This window comes from Astatotilapia calliptera, chromosome 4 (assembly GCF_964374335.1).
Source record: "Astatotilapia calliptera chromosome 4, fAstCal68.1, whole genome shotgun sequence".
NCBI lineage: Eukaryota > Metazoa > Chordata > Actinopteri > Cichliformes > Cichlidae > Astatotilapia > Astatotilapia calliptera.
The window spans coordinates 5,707,439-5,730,018 of NC_137425.1; the positions used below are offsets into that span (position 1 = coordinate 5,707,439).

At 40.8% G+C, this 22,580-nt stretch overlaps 1 protein-coding gene across 1 annotated transcript; it reads right to left on the minus strand.

Annotated features, from left to right (window-relative positions):
- Positions 1-1,372: 1,372 nt before the first annotated feature.
- map3k3 (mitogen-activated protein kinase kinase kinase 3) lies at positions 1,373-22,267 on the minus strand. The gene is made up of 17 exons (XM_026164208.2): positions 20,844-22,267; positions 15,716-15,805; positions 15,122-15,243; positions 12,258-12,298; positions 11,719-11,818; positions 11,160-11,273; positions 10,792-10,912; positions 10,018-10,151; positions 9,564-9,637; positions 9,301-9,368; positions 8,817-8,912; positions 8,504-8,665; positions 7,636-7,784; positions 6,294-6,425; positions 5,625-5,754; positions 5,294-5,471; positions 1,373-4,083 (listed from the first exon to the last, which is right to left on the minus strand). The coding sequence occupies exons 2-17, from the start codon at positions 15,717-15,719 to the stop codon at positions 3,855-3,857; spliced, it is 1,854 nt and encodes a 617-aa protein (XP_026019993.1). The 5' UTR covers positions 15,720-15,805; positions 20,844-22,267; the 3' UTR covers positions 1,373-3,854.
- Between the last annotated feature and the right edge of the window lie 313 nt (positions 22,268-22,580).

Here is a 22,580-nt window from a genome sequence, read left to right on the forward strand (position 1 = left end):
TTATATGCTTAATTAAATCCCATCTAAGGAGTGTGTGGAGTGTGTGGAGCGTGCCTGTCTGTCTGAATCTCCTACTTGCTTCATTCAGCTTCAACGGTGGGAAGGTTTTCATACTTTGATTATTTCCATAACACTCCCCCCCCCCCCCAAAAAAAGAGGACTAATTGGGGAAAATAAATGAAAACACCTGTTCTTGTGCAATAAACAAAGGATCTGAGCACTCTCCCACTGCTGGTACTGACTGTAGGCTGGTGCCGATGGAGACTTGACAGTTAAAAACAACACAGCTGAATGCTTGGGTTCTACTGAAGCTGCAAGGCCTTATGGGAAAAGGGTTTTAATGAAAATCAGGGGGGCTTAACTGGGACAGACTGAACAGCAATATGACTCAGCACCACTAGGTCCAAACAGAGCGTAGCCACAAAGAAGACGTCAGAGAGACGGGGTTTAGAGCCCAAGCTCCAGTCTGCCTGTCAGCAGGAATGCTGGGGGCCCAAATACACACAGATAGCTCTGCTTACCCTACACATCACATAATGAGGATGGCACTCAGATAACAACCCAAGCTTCACTTGATTATACTCAGGTCAGAAAATCATTAACATGTCAGAATTTACAGCCTCATTAAAGACAAGAAAGAGAGGGCACGCTAGAGTTTTTGTTGGATAAGCGTTAACATCATCAGCTCACAGTAATAATCCTAACCTTCAGATATTTAGAGGCCTCGTTCTCCATGTTTAACAAGTTGCAAATACTAGTTACTAAGTTATCTAGCAGACAGAGATGTCATTAGTTTAGCAAAGTATTTTGATAGGATGAGAATACTACAGGATGTGCTTTGACAAACAGTTTTGAACCAATTAAAACCAATGATAATGGTTTCCTTATGGATAATCTATGCAGCACATTTGTGGTAAAATGATTAGTTGAAACAAAAGAAAAGAAAGCTGTCATTTACCCTAAAATCTCACTCTACACTATAATCCCATTCTCAAAAAAAAGTGAAAAGACAATAAAAACAAAGCCTCTCAAAAGTAAGGGAATGTCTATATGACACCAGTTCACGAAAAAAAAAAGACCCTTTGTTCGATACAGTCTGTTTATCCATCTCACAGGCGGACACGGCCTGTAGAAATCTCTTCTTCCTGTGTCTGCCTCCTGCTTTCCCTCATGAGAGGAATGAAAGAGCCAAACGAGAGGAAGAAACAGAGCGAGGGAGGGAGAGAAAAGAAAAACGAGCGCATCAATCAAGTAGCTTCTTATTGCCAACAATGAGCTCAGTCTCCTGTGTCCCTTCATTTACAGGACTCACTGGGTTTGGACAGGCTCGTCCTCCCACGCATATAAATACACTGATAACAATTAGACAACATATTTAAAAACTATTTATTTGTTTTTGAGACAGGGAAGGACATATATACAGTATATATTTATATATAACATACTATTCTTTTCTTGCTGTAAAATAAATTTGATACATTAGACTTTGCACTGCAAGTCTTGTCATGATACATATAATACATTTACATATATTGATTTCTACCAGCTAGTCTGTATTCATTTGATCATCCTAGGGTCCTTAATTTCTTTAAAACTGCATCACTTAAAACACATTTTAGCTGCCTTTAGCATGTAGCAGCCCCATAGAAATAGTTTTCTATTACAGTTACGGCAGTAGCAAGCTTATTGCCCAGAAAAATCATTTAATACTGGACTCGTCTGAACCCTGGGATAAACAAAGTCGTCGTCTGGGTTGAACAGCGAACTCTGACATTCAGCGCTGGCTCTGATCCTGTTTGTCTTTGGCTCACACACCACTTAATTATGCTTTAATAACACTGAGTTCACAGAAAAATATTCCTAGAAATTTCTTTTGTAAGTTAAACCCCTAAAGGTTTCATTCATGTGTCTCCTAGATGAGTCAAAACAGTATGGCCAATCATGCAAATTTTCCATAACCTGTCAGGTAATACTGCCTTCAAAATGTATAGCTAAGGATGTGTGGAAACATTTTTCTGCACTGGAACAAAAACCAGGCAGCCTGAGTTCGTTTTCCATCCATTTTTCATTTATAAACCCCATTTCTGAAATGTCTGCAAAACCAGTTGCTTTCAATGAGTCACTTTTAACAAAACTAAGTCCTCAAAGTATCATTAGCTTTGACAGAGTCTGAATATAAAAAATATATTTAAACATATATACCTATAAACATCTAACTGGAGTGGACATGGGGATATAAATACAAGTGAAAGAATTTTCACATTTGAAGTTAAACAAACCAAAACATCACAAACATTCCTTTTATAGAAAAGTGCATCTGATTTAAATTGATCTTTACGCTAAAGCTTCTCAGTCAGGGAGGTCTGGGCCAGACACACGTGAACACAAAGAAGGCCCATCACATTAAGGCCTTTAGTTTGACTTTTCAAACAATAAAAAGCGTCATCTGATTTACTTTTATACATACAAGGTTAGTTTATCTACTCCTGCTCTGAGCTACAGCAGGAGGATGTCTGACAGAAAAATTAGTTACTACGAGGTGAAGTTCCACCCTAAACATCCCTTAAACTGTTTATTACATTATTCAGCTCAGTCCCCAGACTGTATTGAAACGCACTGATTTTCTGAATTTACCTGAATGCATTAAGACGGCCTGAAAGAGTAGATATTGTTCTTCTACCTGAAAACTAACTGTTAGAAAAATCTCTCTTAGATCAGGCTAAGCACCTGCATTGCTCCTGTTTGCACCTCTCACACATGAAAACTAGTTTCAAGTGAAAGAGCGAAGCATGTCAAAAAAACAAAACACCTGGCAATCGTTGAAAAGTTTGCTTCAGAAACGTAGTTTCTCAAAATTAAACTTGAGTAAAAAACTAACTAATTTAAACTAATTGGTCAAGTTGGGAGTAACGTGCGTTTCTTACTTTAGCCGCACACGACAACTCTTTGGCAGTTACAAAGTCTTGATTTCTACTTCATGTTTTAAAAAGATTTTTCTTATATATTCTGTTCAAAGACTGCAGGATGACTATTTTCCAGATAAACTAATGTTAGATCCATTCAAATGCAATAAACAGAAAAACAAATGACCCTCATAGTTGTGGAGGATCATCGTCTATTCAAGATAATATCATCAGGCTTTGTGTATTTGTGTCCTATCATGATGTTATCCAAATTTCCTATCTTCCCTTTTACCAAGATAACTAAACCATCCTAAAACATCTTAATTTTAAAGGGGTAAAAACTGAAAAAGTGCATCACAAATAGCTTAAAAAAGAGAGCTTTCTTTGTCTCAGAAAGATGGAGATGGACAAGATGGGGAAAACAGAACAGCGATCCTGTCCATTTAGCGACACTGTGGTTCAGCTTACACTTTCGGCTCACTGTAGCTTTAAAATGAGCCTAAGCTGCATGTTTAGATTTAAATACTTAAGGATATCTGGTATTTCTCATAACTGCACAAGTGAATGTAAACATGGGAGCTGATGCAACTGGTGCTTGAGCCTTAACTACATCATTCTGCCTTTGGAGTGCATCATTTGGTGTGTGTGACTGTGTGAGCTTGAATCTATCAAGCTACTTAATCTGTGTTTTGTTCCCCCCTTGTGGAGACTCTTGTAAGAGCACATACTGGCATTTCTAAGGCTTCGTGTTGACTGCCATGGTCAGTGTTGTTTGTGTTCTTTGGATGTGCTTGTGAGAAATCTTCTTTGAAGTATCTGAGTCCTGGAAGAAGCTCAGTGCCCTTAACACTGACATCTCAGTCATCTCTATGTCTGGATTTCTGGGATCTTAAGGAAGCTGCACATGCTGCTGAGGCTACTCTGTGGTTCAGTTCAGAAACCACGCAGGTCTCAACACAGTATCTGGGAGAAAGGGTGTCTGAGCAGCTCCTCAGCACTGGGCCTGTGTTTGGCTTCCACAAAAATGCTGCGGATGAAGTCCCGTGCCTGGTCGGACGTGTGCGAGGGCAGAAGCGGGTTGGTGGGCTGGGTGGCAATCTTGAATATCGCTGCCATGGCCTCATATTCAGCCCACGGTGGCTTTTCTGTCAGCATTTCGACCACTGTGCAACCAAGACTCCTACAAAAGACATACACAATAAATGTAACTTTAATATGACTTACAGTGGAGTCTCAAAACAAGTTGAAACAAATACCACATTTTTTCTGTGCGACTCACTCCTAAAGCCTTACAGGAATGTGTTTGGTGGAAACTTCGACACACACTGTCTGCAGATGGCCTCTGCCACCTATCTGGGAGCATTACTCTCCTTCCAGCACAAACTGAAAACCTGGAACATACCAACTTCTGTAATGACCTGTTTGACTGGCCTTCAGCCAATCACATCACTCGCCTGGTGGGTCACCACCCAATTAGACTGCATGAGGGAATGTGGTCTGCTGTGTGTGGGAGTGTAGTAGAAAGTGGGTTTCATACAGCAGGCTCCTCACTCAGTGTTTTCTTTTGAGAGAACATTGTTACTCCTGCTTACCAAGTAATAGCCTGGTATTTTCACACGTCTCAGCCTCCCCATTCCCTCATTGTGTGATCCTAATTTCATCTTCAAGTGTTTCTGCCCAATAAACTTAGCAGTTTGTTACTTCAATCAAGGTGCTTCATGTGTTTGTTTCACTCTCACACAAGTTTCCAGCACCAATCGCAACAACAAACACCCGATTATTAGTGAATAAAGACTGCTGGTGATCTCATTCACTACTGCAGCTACTGCAGGAGCATATCTTAGCTGTCACTGGGACAGAGGGGGTACATCCTGGACAAGTTGCCAGTCTACTGAAGGATTTGGGTAAAGATACATCTGTATGTAAAATAAGATTTCCGTGACCTGACAACATTAAACCTTGCTTTTTTTACTCTGTTTAATGTGTAAGTTGATTTGTTAACTGAGAGACACAAAAAACTGAAGTAGAGAATGCTTCATGTATGGATGTTGCTGTAAAGAAGCAGTGTACCAAAAGAATAAAGCAAGGAGGCATAAAAAGATGTACTCAAAGTGCAGTCCTTGAGTAAATGCACAGATTAAGAATATAGTTCTTGTAGTTTTAGTCATTATTTTGTGCCCCATCTAACGCATCCATGTCAACACCAAAACCTGTACCACCATCATGCATTTGTATCAGTTCCATAGTTTCTACTAAGCCTCTCTCTCTTTCTAGCAAATAAACTGTATGTCAGCAAGCCTTTTGAAACGGTGCAGAGGTCAACTTCAGTTTAACACACCGCCTTGATCAACTTGGACAAAACTAAACTGAAGTGGATCTTTTGGTCTTACCAGACATCAGCTTTCCTTCCGTAGCCCTCTCCACTGATCACCTCCGGACTCATCCAGTAGGGGGTGCCGGTTACAGAGCGTATGCCGGTGCCAGACATGCAGATGGTCTGGAGCCTTTTGCTGGCACCAAAATCTCCAAGCTTCACGTTTCCCGCTGAATCCCGCAGGATGTTGGCACCTGAAAGCCACAGTTGATATGAAACATGCAAAATATTACATGTCAATAATCATCATCCACACGCAGTAAGAACCAAGCATCTCATTATAAAATACTAAACGTTTTCTTTCTGCAGAGCATGATGTTTCAGTATCTGCAGTTTAACAGGAATACCTTTGATGTCCCTGTGTACAATCATGTTGCTGTGCAGATAGGACATGCCTTCCAGTATCTGCCTTGTGTACTTGCGGGTGACATTTTCTGTCAGGGCCCCATAGGCCTTCAGCTGATCTTTGACAGAACCCTGACAGGAAGAAATCACAGGTTTTACATGGTAACGCCTTAAAACAACAGCTTAACAAGTCAGAGATAGTGAATGCAATAAAGAGTAAAGACAATGAGCTAAGAAATCAAGTTAAAAAGCTGAAGATGACAGAAGAATGAAAAGGAAACAAACATGTGTTTCTCAGCCAGTTATTCAATAACAAACAACTGCATATGAGTAAAGAAAAACATTATTTTACTTTCCCCGCTTAAGTAAAATCACACATTGTCACTTTCTGTCACTAGTTTCTAGAATAGTTAAAAAACAAAAAACTGCCCAGTTACTGTGAGCTACAGTGGTCAAATCGCTTTACTGAATAAAAAAATATGTTTATATTGTCAACACAGCAATGCAAAACATTAACTCGTGGACATTTGTGTCTTTGTTGCCCTCGTGCGACTGGTTTCAGTCCTACATGCAATGGAAATGAACACACAGCCTGCGATTGAGCAAATGATTATCATGAAAACAATCACTGCTCTGCCTGAATCTGTAAAATGAGAGCTGCTGAGACTCACCCCCGGCATGTACTCCATGAAAATAGTGAGAGTTTTCTCATTGTGATCCCTCAAACAACCGTAGTACTGAACAATGCGCTCGTGATGTAGGTTTTTCAGCAGCTGGATTTCGCACTCTAAAGCGCTGACCTCCTGCACAGAACAGTGAACACAGGGAAAATTAAAAACTGAAGAAAGGGCAACAAATAACAGAAAATCTATAATTTTTCAACATCTTTGCATTTTTATGGATTTGCAAATTGCACAATGTGGATTTCAGCTACAGCTAATTCCCGCCCCAGACCCTGTTATATCAGTTAGCATTACACAGTCATCATAAACAAATGCAGCCATAAACAAATGCTACTTTTTCTTTACTGCATGTGAAGTCAAGCCAAAAGTGGAAACTAATGCAGGGAGTCAATAAAAGCCAACAGCACAGTTCCCTAAAAGTAGTTCCTGTGTTTACTTCAGAGAATTAGGCCACAGCAGAGAGAGAGAGACAGAGAGAAAGGAAGAGTAGGAACTCAGAGGGACACAAACTAATCCCCAGGTCCCAGCACTGAAGCTGCTTTAACAGAAGCAAATACTGAATCACATTTGCTACAAGCAGGAGGTGGGAGTGGGGGTGTGAAGGGGTAACAAGAGGTCAATGCAATGCTGACCCATCGCCCCTCCGTCACCACTGCAATATCTGGCTGCTCTCAGATACAGGAAGTGACAGTGCGTGTTTTCTCTGTGGCAGACAGGAAAAGAAATTAAAATGGGGAAGAGGGGGGTTGATGGTGGAAGGACAACTTCTACGATGCATTCCACTTTTAGTTTGTTGATTTTCCTTCCAGCAGGCTTTTATTTTTGTCTCGGGGGATAAAATAAAATTGGAAGCTTGAATCCAGAGCCGTAGCTAAACTGTGGATGTTGGTTGATTTATTAATCCCATGCTCAGCTATTCCTGCTAACAATCTACATTCCAGCATAATGACCCGAACAGATTATCGTATGAAGTCACACTTGGCACATTTTCAGCTGGACATTGGTCCCGACTCATGACTTGTCAGTAATGTGCAACCTTGAGTTTGACATTAAAAAAAACAAGAAGAAAAAAACGATTTCATCATTCATGAGATATACAGTAAAAAGAGGATGTGATGTAACCTTCTGACAAACAATTTTAATGTACAAGCAAAAGCAAAAGTTTGCAAATATACAACATGTGAGCATGACAAGAAAGTCACCGTGGAAATAAGAGTACCAGGGAGAGAAATAGTGAGAACAGCCACACACGTGCAAAAAAAAAAAAAAAATTCTGCTTATGAAGGTATGCATAACCATCCGTGTCAATGAATATCTCCTAGCTCCTCACCTTACTGGTCTCAGGACTGTCAGGATCAAACTGGACTTGCTTGGCAGCCAGCTCTCTCCCAGTATCTACATCATAACACAGGTAAACCTGACCAAACGCGCCCTGGCCCAGAAGCTTCCCTCGGCGCCACGTCACCGGAGCACTGGGCGCTGAAAACAAACAGACAAAAAACAAAACATTTGTTGGTTGTTGTTTTATGTATCCATTCATTCTCTTCCACTTATCCTTTTCAGGGTCGCACGGGGCTGGAGCCTTTCCCAGCTGTCTTAGGGCGAGAGGCAGCGTACACCCTGAACAGGTCGCCAATCTGTCGCAGGGTTAACACATATACACACCTCATACTCACATTCACACCTATGGGCAATTTAGATTTTCCAATTAACCTATCCCCACTAACTGCATGTCTTTGGACTGTGGGAGGAAGCCGGAGTACTCAGAGAGAACCCACACAAACACGGGAAGAACATGCAAACTAAACAGACAGAAAGACGCCAGCCTAATGGTGGAATTGATCTCAGGACTGTTACACAACTTCCTTAAATGGTCATTTCCAGTTACAATTTCAAATCCAGTCTTTAAGGCAGACTTGGCTCCAAGTACCCGGAGTTAAAATTGTCATTTGACCGAACTTCCTGTCAAATTTAGTTACAAGTTTCATTTACCGACACTATAATTTTGCTCCCGTGGGTGATTTTATGAAGAGGATGAAATCAAATGGTTTTTTCTTTATGATGCAGTATAACAGGAACTATCATGATTGAGATAAGCTTCAGCTGAAAAAAATAATTAGCGCTGTTGACTCATTTATTCACCTCTGTCACAAGCACTGCGTATGAAGTTTTTTATTAAAAAGTTGTGTTTTACTCACACTTATGGGGAACAGAACGATCCTGGGGGCGTAGCCTGCCTTGTGCGTCGACCTGCTGCCAGCTGCCCAGACTCTCCTCACTGCCGTTGAGTGACCGTCTTGAGGGCACTAGAGTGAAAAGGTTCCCCTGAGGGCGACGAATCCGTGGAAACGTTCGGCGACCTTGAGGAGAACAGGAAAGAGTGCGGCTGATTCTAATATAACATTGTGAATGGTGAGACTAAGGAAGGCTATACTACAGATGGAGGCAGTAGGAAAAATTTTTTACCTACTTGAAAAATGCTACATATATAGTAGATATCATTAATCTCACCTTCACTGTTGTCCTTATAAGGGAGGGACACAAGGTACCTTCGAGGAAAGGTGCCTCCCTTCCCTGCAACCCTGTCATACACATGATTCTCCCGATCTGAAAACAAACACCCAGAGTGTCATAGCTCAGCAGGAAGCTGCAGTTGAACAACAGTTTAGTTAGTTGCACGGTGTCACGTACCATTAAATTTAGCTTCTTTGATACTCTATTTTGTAGCTTGTACTTACAAAAAATGCTGTTCATGTAAGCTTGCAGTCAGTTTACATTATCACTGACAAGAAAACACTGATTAACAAAAGTAGATAACAGATAAATTATTATTAAATGATTATATTGTGTATAATATAATCTTTACCCAACTTGTCTTCAGGGCTTTAAAGACATACTAAGGTATTGACTGAATGCACACATTGTATGTCTTATTACATGAGTGCTGTAATCATCTTTCTATATAGGTAATGGAGATACTTGGCTTGGCTGTTACCTGAGCACTCTTGACGATTATCAGGGTAACTCTTGGCTCTGTGCATGCGAGACTTCCTCAGTGAGGGGCTGTGAAAGAGGAGCGGGAAGGATGAAGACTGAGGTATGTTCAGAAGCCTTCCCATAATGAGCTAAGCATTTCATCAGCAAAACATTGCATTTATTTTATTTTCCAAATACCAGTAGTTGAAATGTAATGGAGAAGCTCCTGGTAGGAGGCATCAGTGTTAGTTTTACATTTAGCAGGCAGAGCCTGTTTGTCACCTGTCTGAGTTGCTGTCCAGAGACTGGCAGCTTCCAGAAATTGAGTTCTCTGCACTGCTCCAGGGATCCAGCACCTGCACAGGGCACAATGGAAAATTCAGAGTGTCCGTTTTTATGCGCGTGTGGTTTGCGTACACACAGGACTATGTTTTTGAAAACTTTCATTTTCTGTAGAACAGCTGCACTGGAAAATGGAGATGAGCAAATCTGGGGAATTCACCGAGCACTTAGTTCAGCTTTTTATTCCCAAACTTAATTTGAACTTCTTAGGAACATGTTTACAAAATCTCATCATGTCAGCCTCACAGCCCATTAAAAACCAAAGTCGGAAAAGATCTTAATTGAATCTCATAAGTAAACAAATCTTAAAAGTCGTAATCACAAAGACACAAGATCCATATGATTTCTATTATAAGTTTTCTTTTCCCCCATTATGAATAAAGAGATGGCTCACGCATTGATCGCTGGTTTCTGGGATGAACTCTCCCTCACTGTTTATGCTGGTGTATGAACCTTGGCGGGCAATCCTCTGCTGGCGTTCAGGGACGTAGCCAGGAGGTGGGGAACTACGCCCTGTGTTCTGAGAACCTGGAATCAGTCAGAAATGATGTGTATTAGCAAGTTACATGTTTGCCTGATTTTAAAAATTGTTAGGCTCTGTTCCTCTCAACTGAAACTCATTTTTATTTTCCTGTACACATGAAAGTCGGACATGTTGCTGTTGAGACTACAGTCAAAAAACTCGATGACACATCCATGTTGTAATTTTGGGGGTTTTCTTCTTGCTGACCAACAAAGATAAGGCAACAATGAGAACTAGTTTCAGCATTTAAACTTGTTATGATGCAAAGCTCTCAAGCCTTCTAGGAGCTACTTTGACCCCTCCTCTTCTAGAGGGGGAAAAAAAAAAATCCTAAAACAGACCACTGGTCCGCCACACTAATAGCATTCTGTAATCTGATTGGCTGCTGTCCAGCAGGCATCGTCTAGTGATGGTGAACAGGAAAAGGAAGAGGACCCATTGCAACAAGGGGAAGCAAAAGAAACACCAGTACAAGAGAGTAAAATAAGACAGGCAAGGAAATCAAGGCACAACAAAAATATCCATAACTGATAATTCAGTAACTCTCAGGAGATATAATCCAGTTCAAGTCAATCAGATCTCTTTTTTTCTCAAATGAGTAAAATTGTGAAGAACTTTAAATAGACCAGAAATCACAGTATTTACCAGTTGATAGGTGACGCCCCCTGGGCTCGGAGCTTTGGTACACTGTGCTCACATCTCCAGTGGAGTGGGAGGATTTGATCCTCACCTGCTTACATGGCACATGGTGGGAAGGAGAGGACGCCTGTAGTTTGGGAAAAGATAGGAGAACAGAAGATGTGAACAATGCTTTAACACATTTAACAATTTCCTCATGTCATCAAACCAGTTAGTGTCGGTAAATCAGGAACTTGGGTATTTCAGAACATGGCGCTGTGGTGGAGAAATGGTAGTGATGCAACTGTATGCTGTAAATGCACGCCCCTGTGTGTGTGTGTGTGTGTGTGTGTGTGTGTGTGTGTGTGTGTGTGTGTGTGTGTCTTGAGTCTTACATTGCTGTGCTCCTGAGTGAGAAGCAGTATCCTGATGCTCTTCATGTTGGAGCTCCGGTCTAGTAAGTCGATTGCCTTGTCAAGGTCATCCTGTCCTCGCAGAGGAATGGACAACTGCCAAGAAACCAGACAACAAAAAGAACACACACACATTCAAAATGACATGGAAACAAATTCTTGCCAACATTTACAAGCATACACAGGCTGCTGTTCAAACGTAAAATGCACGAACATTAAATCAACACAGAAAACAGACATGCAGGAAGGCACAATTGAGCGAATGAGAATTGGAAAGTTGATAACGGATGATCCATTACTCATGTTTCCATTTACCAAATTACTTGCCCTTCCTCAAAAGAGGATTTACAACTACTATTTAAGAACATAACATCTTAAGATTTAAAGTACAATTTGAATGATGTCACGGTTTCTTCCTGCATCTTTTACTTGACTCTGAACATGTCTCGACTCAACGATCCGTCAAATTCTTGAGGAAGGAGCAGCTGTGGGTGGGTGGTTGGGTGAAGGGGGCGGGGGGGGGCACAGTATAACACTTTACCTCATTGTTCATATAATGCAGGTCTAGCTGCTGGCCAAAGACCGTCTTGACTTTCTGCTGAATTTCCTCAAACTGTACAGGTCGTCCAAAGACCAGGATCCTGCAAAAAGAAAAGCAGCAATGAATCATCCAGACAAAGGAATTATGAAAGATTTACACCAGTTGGTAAAGAAACTGCATTAAATTACGTGCACACATGCAAACAAAATACACAAGCTGATGTTTTGAGTGTGTGCAGATTTTTCTATGTACACCTTGCATATTTGTGGTTTATGTTGGCAGTCGCTGGCTAACCACAGTCCTTTCCCCTTCTCTTCTCCAGCTCACATACCAGTCTGAATGAAGTGTGTGTCAGACTGTGAGAAGTGCTCTTTCATGAACTGGAACATGTGACAACAGCTGCATGCCTAAGTGAATGTGTTTATGTCTCCTCCATAAGTTATTAGTCCCTCTCACTTGCATATGAACGTATACTACTGGAAAGCACGATAGCCACACATTCACAACATGCATGTTAATGCAAACCACGCCAAACTCACCTCCTCTCTCCTGAGAACTCAAACTTTATCCTGACGTCGTCCTGAAAGAAAGCAGAAATAGCAAGCTCAAAGAGTGCTAATACAGTAATGTACAAAAGTCTCAAGTAACTTCTCATTTCTTTATATTTTGCTTTCCAGGAGCCAGATTTTCTTGCAATTTTTTAAAAAGTGAGCAGTGGTTTGCTAATCTTAATGCAAGTCTTTAAAAGATTTTCTTTTGGAGATTGACTGCTTGACTCATTATTTAGACCAGTTGTCGTTGTACCTGAACCTTTTCAGAGAAATGTTGTTTTACTCAAAGTTGTATCTACACATAACTAACAACTTAGGAAAGAACCTATTTTAAATTGCGTCTTCTGATTCTTTGTTACTAGCGGCCCGGTGGAAAAGCACATAATTATTTCTTGTTTCTTTACTGAATCTATGTAAAATGCCAATGAGAACAAAGTTTAAGCCCTAAACAGTATTCTTACACCAGTAAGATGATTCGCGAAGAGCTATATGCTGCACACTTGGCATATCTTATGCAGTGTGTCCTTAAAATTTTAAGGAAACTAGACAAGCAGAACAAAAATTAGGTGGCAAAGATTCGGATGAGTCATGTCTTTAAGAAATAAGAAAAAGAAATCAAATTTAGACCTGGCACAGGCCTTTGCATTTTGTCCTCCAATTGATCCATCTACTGTTCACTGAACCCTGATCAGAAATGGTCTTAGTGAATAGCTGTCAAGAAGCCATTCTTAAGGAAGGGAAACAGGGAGAAAAGCCTGAGGTGTGCCAGACTCCACGAGAACTGGAGTGAAAATCAGTGGCAACAGGTCTTACAGAGTGATCAATACAAATTCCAAATTTTTGGTTCAAATCGTCAGTACGTGCGTCAAATGACGTCAGAAAAAAGGGCCAAGAATGAGTGTCTACAGCCATCTGTAAACCACAATTAAGGCTCTGTCTGGTTTGGGGCTGCAGCCAGTGGTGTTGGAAATCTTGTCAAAACTGATGGAATTATGCATGAAAAAACATACTGTCAGATTTTGATCCACCATGCAATACCATCTAGAAAGTGTGTGATAATATCCCCAAACACACTTCCAAAGCATATAGGTATAGAAAAAACACAATGAAACTCCAGCAGTCATGGATTGGCCTCCTCAAATGATAGATCGTATTATTACTGAAGTGGCGTGGAATCAGACAGAAGGCAACAAAAGGCAGCCAACATCCTAAGAATGTCCCTCAAGACGTCTGTAAAATTATTGCTGAAGATTAATTAAGTAAATTACAAGAAGGCTTGCCTAAGAGAGTTCAGGCTGCACTGAGGAGTAGTGGTGATCATACCAATTAGACTTCACCTGTGGGTCTCACACAAAGCCGAGCCAATGTGTACCTCTTTCATTTCTTAGAGAACTTGCACTCGTAACAACTGCAAATAAAGTTACCGAGATTACATGGATAGCCAAGCAGAGAGAGAATTTCTTGTTATAATTCTACAGGAAACAAACTTATTCACCTTCTTGTAGAGTTACATGAGGAGATTGCTTCCTGACTGACCATCAGAAAACATGAAGCTACAGCCAGGATCCGACTGGAAACTGAGAGATCAGCTAACATGGTCCTGTCCAAAGGTAACAAACTGCACCTACCACCAGCTCTAAATCTTACCAACTAAGTTATTTCCCATTGCTTTCATTTGGACAAAAAACAAAAAAAACAAAGTGTAATACTGGAAATTGAGGACAAAACTACAGCTTAGGATTCAGGATGCTGACCATTAACCCATGAACAGCAACAACCCAGGTCAAATTTAACTTGGATGTATTTTTCTCTTTTAAATATTGTCATATCACTACTATTACTATCCCCCACAATTTGCATTATTATATCCCGGGCAAAGATTCTTCAAACAGCCCACGTAAAACTGTGAAATGAGGAAGAATTTGTTTCTACTACTTGTGAACTTTTCCATTCTACCTTTGGACAAAACTAGGGTCCTTGCTCCCTAGTGTCCAATTTCTTTTGTAAACTTGTCAGGTGCTCACATAAGCTTTATATATACACACACACTGTACAGATAAAAGTGAAGTATGTATATCAATCTTTAGATGCAACTTTTGCAGGAATGGGAACGAGTTTTATTTCCCAGAACGTTGCTTTGGGCAAACACCAAGATTAAATTTTAGGTGGGCCAAGTGCCACTTTTTCTTTTTTCTTTTTTAGAAAAGCTAAAATATTATTTGACAAATTGGTGGTGACTTTGGAAATTCATGTAATTTTGCTAAAACTATGTACCATGTGCGTCAGGAGAAATACTAAAAGCATCAAAAAATTTTGCCAAATAGTCCTGGACACTTACACTGAGCTCTATTAAAGAAGTTTTCTCTAATAAAAATTCTTTGCTTGACACATTTGTCCCCCCTGATCTCTAGACTCGGGGTTTTAAATTGAATTATAGAACAATTTATGTTTATTATGTTATGATTATGTTTATTAAACTCATTTCTCACTACACGACTTAGAGAAAATATAGTCCTTCAAAACACAACATTACAACGGATTCATTTAAGACACAACAACTGAGGAAGCAGCTTATGAAGACAAACAAATTTATAGGGTTTAACCTTTGTTTAGACCTGTTTCTAAAGGGTCTTGCCTAATAAATGACAACTTTATGTCTTCAGAACTGCATTGCAAAACTCACCTTATGTGTTTTTAGACTCACAAAATCTTGATGTTGTGTATTCATATTGGATCAGCATGTTTTGTTTTTGATTTGTAAGATTTTAAGTTCTTCAGTTTCATTAATTTTCTGAAATTTTAGATAATTAATTCTTACTTTATAGCCAAATTGCGATGGACTGATGCTGTACCTGTCTGTTGGCCTGTGCTGGTGTTTTGGGTTTACCGCTGTCATGAGACAACACAGGCTGCCGCCGCGTCATCTGGAGAGCAACGAGGTCCTTCATTATAGAGTGGAGAGCCTGCCTCTCATCTACAGGGGAAAATAGGTTGGCAAAAAGCAGACAATTAGACAGTGGATTAACAAATGAGTGGTGTGAGCACGGCACAAAGTGAAAGACATATGAGCTCTGCACTAAAAGGTGTGAAAAGACAATCAGTCATCTTTAATTGCAGCTTTATTGAAACTATCCTGTGACTGAGTATTGGAGGCTTGAAAGAAGTACTTTGTTTTTGATAGCCTTATTCCCACATTTGATCTCAGGGCAAGTTCTGTCTTGTCTGGAAAAGCTCATGAAAGAAAAATATTCCCCTTGTATAGCTTGGACAGACATCATACAGCCCTGGGGCTGAACCAGACCCCTATCTCCAGAATGCTGAAAACCAGTCCTCTTCACCTGACTGTCTGGAGAAGCAAGTCGCACCAGCTATGCCCTCGGGGATGGTGATTGGTGTGTTTGTGTCTGTTTTTAATGTTGTTTAGAAAACTATACTCTAAGACTTACTCATTGTGGCGTTGTTTGTGATCGAGGTCTACAAACCAGTCTTCGGAAACTTGCAGGGTTGCCTCTGCTGTGCCAACCAACTCCCAGAGCCTTTAGTGGTAAACACAGAAATCAATTAGTTATGAGAATAAAGCATGCAATAATTGAGGTAAGAACAGATAAGACAAAGGGCATCATTAAAAACTTGCACTACCTTACTGGTAAATGTTATTGGAGACAATAAAAAAAAAAGGAATCGCAGAATAAGACCAGAACGCTGGCATGACAAAGAACTTGTTATATTGTACCCGTCTTATATGAAATTACAGTAATGAAATTACACATTAGTGTTTAATGTGTTTCAGAGAATCTCTTTTTCATTTACAACACAAATCTCTTCTCATTCCTTGCAGGCACGTAACTGAACCCTGCAGACCACAGACCTAAAGAGTTTTTCTGACTGCAAGGCTAGGCGAATGAGAAAGTGTGCAGTGCATGTGAGAATGTGTATTGTGAGTTTGCCCATGAGAAAGAATGACAGTTGGAAACGGCTGAAATTCAAGCTGCCCTGGCAGTGATTATTCTGGCTTTGTTCATAAGGGAAAAATGTTCTTTGTGAGGAGTTTTCTGCTGTTTCAAGTAACTACCAGCTTTAAACAGCCTCCTTTGCACGAGCTGCAAAACTCAAAGTTGGTTGTGTCATAACTCCATTGTTGATGTTAACAAGGCAATATTATCAGCCCTGCTCAAGGCGTCAACAGCATTATAAACTGAGGCATTTCCTTCAATGGAGAGGGTTTCCCTCATATTTGTACCAATAAACCATGGAATTTAAACTAATTCGGCAAAGGCAAATACAAAGCACTTTAGAGTTTCTTGAGACTTTGAGGTCTCAACACAAACTTCGTTTTCACAAATGCCCCAAATAATGAGTAAATATTGTTCAGTCAACCAGATACAAGTGACTCACTGCCAGCAACTACAGTTTAAAACAGCTGTTCCCCCAGAAATGCACCGACTTGTTTCTCACCCAGTTCTGATACCTCAATGTAATATCTGGTGATATTATGTAGAAACTGTGTACCACACAGCACCCTTAGGAAGATGTTTATGACCAGAAACTTGAACCCACACTTGACACATGCTTTATTTTTCTTGAAATATACTGCAGCAAATCAATCCCTCTACACAAATTCTATCATTAGCTGCTGAGTAAGTCTTGAAAACTAAGGACTGGTTTGATTTAGAATATAGCTGTGACTAAAAAAACCCCAGTCAAAGGAGGTCAGACAAGAAGCTGAACAGTGTCTGAGTCTGGAGCCAACAGCAGAGGCTGTCCGTCTGTATTCTGTAGTCAAAGGCTGTCTTAAAGGAAAACAAGAACTCGAGAAACTCTACTGTACATGAAATAAGCAGCATCGGCACCTGAGGCAACTCATTGACTTTGTGGCTTTCTGGGTAATAATCACCCACAGGAATGCAGGGCATGTCCGTCTGTGGTCGCCGGAGCGTTGCCACATTGCTTTCAAGCTTATGCTACTCTCAAGTTGCCCTGCCAACGGTGAAGGTGCCAAATAGTTTTGTCCTGCAGTCCTTGAACTTGTTTATAGCATCTAATTCCAAAGTAAATAACACTGAATTTATGCAGCGTGTATTTCTCACTGCTGCATTAGTGTACAGACACTTGAGGTAACATAGAGCAATTACCTCATGCATTACCTAAAAAAATGTGTGAGAAAGAGAACAGTCAACACAGTATTTAGAAACAAAACCTCAACTCAAGTGGTCCTTATGGTCAACAGCACAACAACAAGCTTCTCTGTCAAGTCCCCAAGCTACCCTCATCTCTCTCTTGCTTCTCCTGATTTTAATTACCTCCCAAGTGGAATTCGGGGAATTCAATGGAGAGTAAAGCTGCACTGTACCAGTCCAGTCAGCTGTGCCTGCTTTATTTTCCTTGTATCGCATTTACTAGCAGGATTTACATGGATTTTCCTCCACCCTCTCTTCTCTGTCTGCTTTAAGAGGTGTTTAGTCTGAGGCTGTTTTTCTCAGCCACAGTCCCCTGTCTCAAGCCCGTGATGCATTAGGACTGAGGGCTTTGCAGCAAAATCCCATGGCCTGATGTCTGTCCTGTTTCAGGTGCACATGTGCTTTTCATTTAGTGCAACCCACCACATTTAAATATTGCAATCTCAACAAAGAGCTTGTGCTTGTGTTGGCTACGTGAAGTCTTAGAACGTCCTCTGTAGTGTTTTCACACATGGAAATACACTGAAAGTCAAAGCTTATGTACAATGTACATCAAAATGTTCATTGTGCATGTTAATATGAAAACCACCGAAAAAGATTTAAAGACAGAAAGCTGGCACCTTCTGTTGCATTCATGGATAGGCTTGCAAAAGTGTTGTGAATAAAGACAACTTTGTTTTAAAGCTAATATACAACTGTATATTAGCTTTAAAACAAAGTTGTCTTAGTAGCAGGAGTTGGCAATCAAAGTCAGATGTATCCAGCAAATGGGCCCATTGCTTACTCCTCAATACAAATGTGACAAAAATTAAACTCTAACCAGGATGGCGTGGGGAATAGCCTATAGTGAGCTCTGTTCTAGGTTCATAGTTGCATTTAAACCTAGCCTTTCAAAGCATCCTCTAATATGTCTCCTCTCAATACTTCATCATGCAAAATATTGCAGTTAGTAAGCAATTGCATCACTCATTATCAATTCTCTCTTTTCCTTTAAATAGTAACATAAAGTCATTCAAGGTTAGTTTTCAACAGTAGTTGTTAAGAAAACAAACTTACATCTGCAGATACACAAACGTCACTGTGTATCTGGAAGTTCTGACACAGAAGTCCTGACTTATCGTCCATAAAACAGATTTATGCTTTTATATGCCCATAACTAATCTGGCCCAAAGACTTCCCGTATTGACTTAAGTTAAGATAAACTCTGTCACACTTAAATTTAGACCTTTGAATATTGTCAAACGACTATACTTGAGTGTAGGTGTTCATTGCCATCTCAGACTTCACTGACACACTCTCTTTCCTGTGCTGCTCTGGAATTCAGATCAATAAAAATAACTGCACAGTGGAGCTTTGGGTACAAGTTATTAATTTAGCTGTTGAGTTGATTTTTGTTCAGTTGTTTTATTTAATTTTACCTGCAGAAGGGGGTATGCTGCAAAATAGTACAGCCACCCCCCCTTCCATGAATTGCCACCTTATCATGATGGAGGGGTTTGTGTGCACACATGATCCCAGGAGCTATGTTGTTGAGTGCTATTTGCCCCTGGTATGGTCTCCCAAAGCAAATTGGTCCTGTTTGAGGGGCCAAACTAAGAGTGATTCACAAGATGAAGGAAAAACAAACAAACAAACAAAAAGGGGCATGGATACCCTGGGATAGGGTTACTGGGGTCCCACCCTGGAGTCAATCGCTGGTTGGGGGTTAAGTTTGGGAGGAAGGGGGCAATCCACAGCAGTGATTTGGTCAGGCGGATTGACTTTGTGATTGTTTTTGTTATCAGACCATCTGCCTGTTGCAGTTTGTGTTGGACACTCAGGTAAAGAGATGAGCAGAGCTGTAAACTGATCACCACCTGGCTATAAGTTAAAACAGGTGGTGGTAGAAGATTCTGGACAGACTTGGCGTACCCCAAACGTATAGTGAAAAACACGGGTCTGAGAGTCTGGGGAGGCAATGAAGCAAGACTTTCGGTCTCACTTGGCAATTATGGCAAACTGTCAGGTGACTCAGGAAGGGGAAGCAGCTTCCTGCTCACGCTGTTTACAATGGGGATGGGGTTCTGCTGACCTCAATAGAGGATATAGTCACTTCTCAAGCCCACTGATACACCTTCTGCAGTAGAAGCAAAGTCTGGGGACAAGGAGGGGTGACTGGCCCATTACTGTGACTGATTTTGAAGTAGTCAAAAGCTCTTTAGTGGTCGAGCCCCTGGGGTGGATTAAATTTGCCCCGAGTTCCTTAAGACTCTGAACTTGTGGCTGTCTCGTTTGACATGCTTCTGCAGCATCACTTGGAAGTTTAGGATGATGCTTCTGGCCCTTTGTTGCAGATTATGTTCATAACTTTTATGGACAGAATTTTTAAGGCATAGCCACATGGCAGAGGGCTTCAGCTTTGGCAACCTCAGGATCACGTCTCCGCTCTTTGCAGATGATGTGGTTTTTCCGTACTAATCAGGCAGTGATCTCCAGCGTAACATGGGTTGGTTTGCAAGCAAGTGTTAAGTAGCTGGAATGAGAACCAGCACCTCCAGGTTTGAATCCATGAACCTCAGCCAGAAAAGGGTGGATTGCTGACTCCAAGCCAGGGACGAGTTACTGCCTGATGCTCTCCCTTATTGAAAAGATGAGGAGCTCAGTGATTTGGGAGGGACTCACATCAGAGACACTACTCTACTATTGATAAAAGCCAGTTGAGGCGGTTTGGGCATCTAACTAGAATTCCTCCAAGTCCTGTGCTAGGAAGGTTTTTTTGAGCCAAACTGGGAGAAGGCTCCAGGGTAGAAAAAGCACACACTGGAGAGATAATGTCTTGGCTGACTTGGAAATGTCTCAGCAGTCCCCCAGATGAGATGGAGTGCCCACGCAACCCGAACCGGATAGATACAGAAAATGGAACAGAATGGAATGACACACATGCTTGAGGAAGATAAGCTATTAAATTTTGTAAGCACAGCTGTTATATATTCACTATGGAATATGAATTTAATTTTTTTTCTCAATTAAAAAGGTGGAAAGCTGAATGGCATTTTCAACCCTGACTGATTAAGACAAGAGATCACACACAAATCATTTTAGAAAATACTACAACTACAATCAATATTCATTTTCAATTCCCTCCAGCTTTTTATACCGTCAATTTCTTAGACTTTATTCAACTAATTCAGCAAAACAAATAATTTCCAGGACATAGCCTATTCAATAATAATAATAACAATAACAACAATAATAATAATAAACCCGACCCACGTAAATAATTAGAAAAGTTTACATTTCTGTTTTTGGCAGACAGATATAAAAAATATTTCAAATATATACATTTTTTCCCTGTCGCATGAACACAGCGCATAATTTACACCTGTCACTACTCTCAGGTATAGCTCACAACCCTCACCTGTAGAGTCGGCAGGTCAGGTCAGGTCAGGTCAGGACCGAGGTTCTCCCGCGTACAGCCGACTGGTCACCGTAGTCTAGCGGCAGGAATGACGCAGTAGGTCCAGCTGTTGTTAACGTCCATTAGTGTCCTCGGTCAGACCAACACACCAAAGAGTGTGAGTGACTGTAAAGGTGCCATCGGCGGGGCTGACCCCCCCAGGTACCGGGGCTTGTCTTCTTTAACGGAAAGTTAGATCACACACACAAACCGATTCTTTCCAGGTTGTAAAAACAAGCACGGTCACAAGAGGCAGCTGTAAGCCTCACAGAGAAAATGTTCCGATGGGAAAACCTACATCAAACAGCTCCAGCTGTGGCCCAGAGGCAAACTTTTGCGCCGTTGTAGCCTCGGATCCTTGGAAAACTTAAATTTCCAAAACATCTTTAGAAGTCACACTAAAAATCGATGAATTTAGAAATGTATTCAGAGCCGTGTCCCATTACAGTGTTAAATACGAACAAAAGCTGCCAAACCAAAGTGTAACAGTAACCGTATGGCCTGTATGAAATCCATTTGTGGGTAGCAGCTCGCCAGAGGAAAGACCGTACGATTTCCGTGATTCTGATGGCCTCTCTTCCTGCTAAGTTTGCAGATTTTCCTCGACCGTGGTTCCAGGTTTAAATCCACAATATTCTAGGCAGAAGATGTTTTTTATTCTCATTGTTGCATTGAACATAACTGCATCGCATTGCAACGTGATTGATGATATAACATAATCGGGGAAGAATACACGAAGGCCTATCTGGCCTATAAAAATGTGCAGATTAATTTAATTGAGATAGCACCGTTCTGGGTTCAGACTTAAAAATAACAGACTATTGGGACATTGGCAGAAAAAAGTACTACATTTGAGTTTATTATATACTTTAACCAGATGCGTTATGTCATGCGAAGCCAAGTAAGATAAAGTCCATCGATGTTTAAACTTCGCAGGGCTGCAGACTCTAAAATTGTAGATCCTGGAGTATTCATATAAACAGCAAAGTGATATTTAAAAAATAAACAAAAAAACGTACATTAGACGAGCTCGGTCTGTTTTTAGCGACAGTAACAAAGATGTCGTTTGTTGAAAGGAACCAGCGGTCGTCCACAACTTTTCCGAACCAAAACAAAGCAAGAAATAATCTTCAGCTGAATACGTCAAACTTCCTGACAGAAAAAATATCGCCACCGGAACCAGCTTTTATGCTTCCAAGAAGTCAAGAAAACGGCTCGAAAAGGTTGTATCCATGTTTCCCAGATGCTTCACTGTCCGGCATCCAAACGCAAGTAATAACGATGATTTAATCCCGGGGGGATTTCTGACTCCTAAACTATCTAAATTAGAGCCGAGCAGCCGCGGGGACGCGCTGTTACTCGGTGGAAGTCTTCTTTCTGGAGCGCGCACAATATTATTGGAGGGGCGGACCAGCTGTGACGTCGTGAAGCGTTTGCTGCCGTGAAAAAGAGTTGGGAAATCCGAAATTCACAGCTTTTAATTTAACAGTCCTCATCCGTCTAAGAAGTCATCCAATGTTTCCTTTAAGATTGAACAATAACGTGCATTCCCTGATTGAATTTAAATGACACGTTAGAATAATCTAACGTGAAGTATTTGAAGTCAAGTATTTTCATTTTATTTTTGTTTCAGCAGTACTGGACCTGGAGCGAGTGGAATACTTATGTAAAAAGGTCAACGGGTTGTACTTTATTATA

Coding starts and splice junctions, on each gene's coding strand:
- map3k3 (XM_026164208.2), bottom strand. Junction 12,299..15,121: donor CAGCACAGGCCAACAGACAG/GTACAGCATCAG, acceptor GCTTTCTTTCAG/GACGACGTCAGGATAAAGTT. Junction 6,426..7,635: donor ACAGTCCTGAGACCAGTAAG/GTGAGGAGCTAG, acceptor TGTTCTGTGCAG/GAGGTCAGCGCTTTAGAGTG.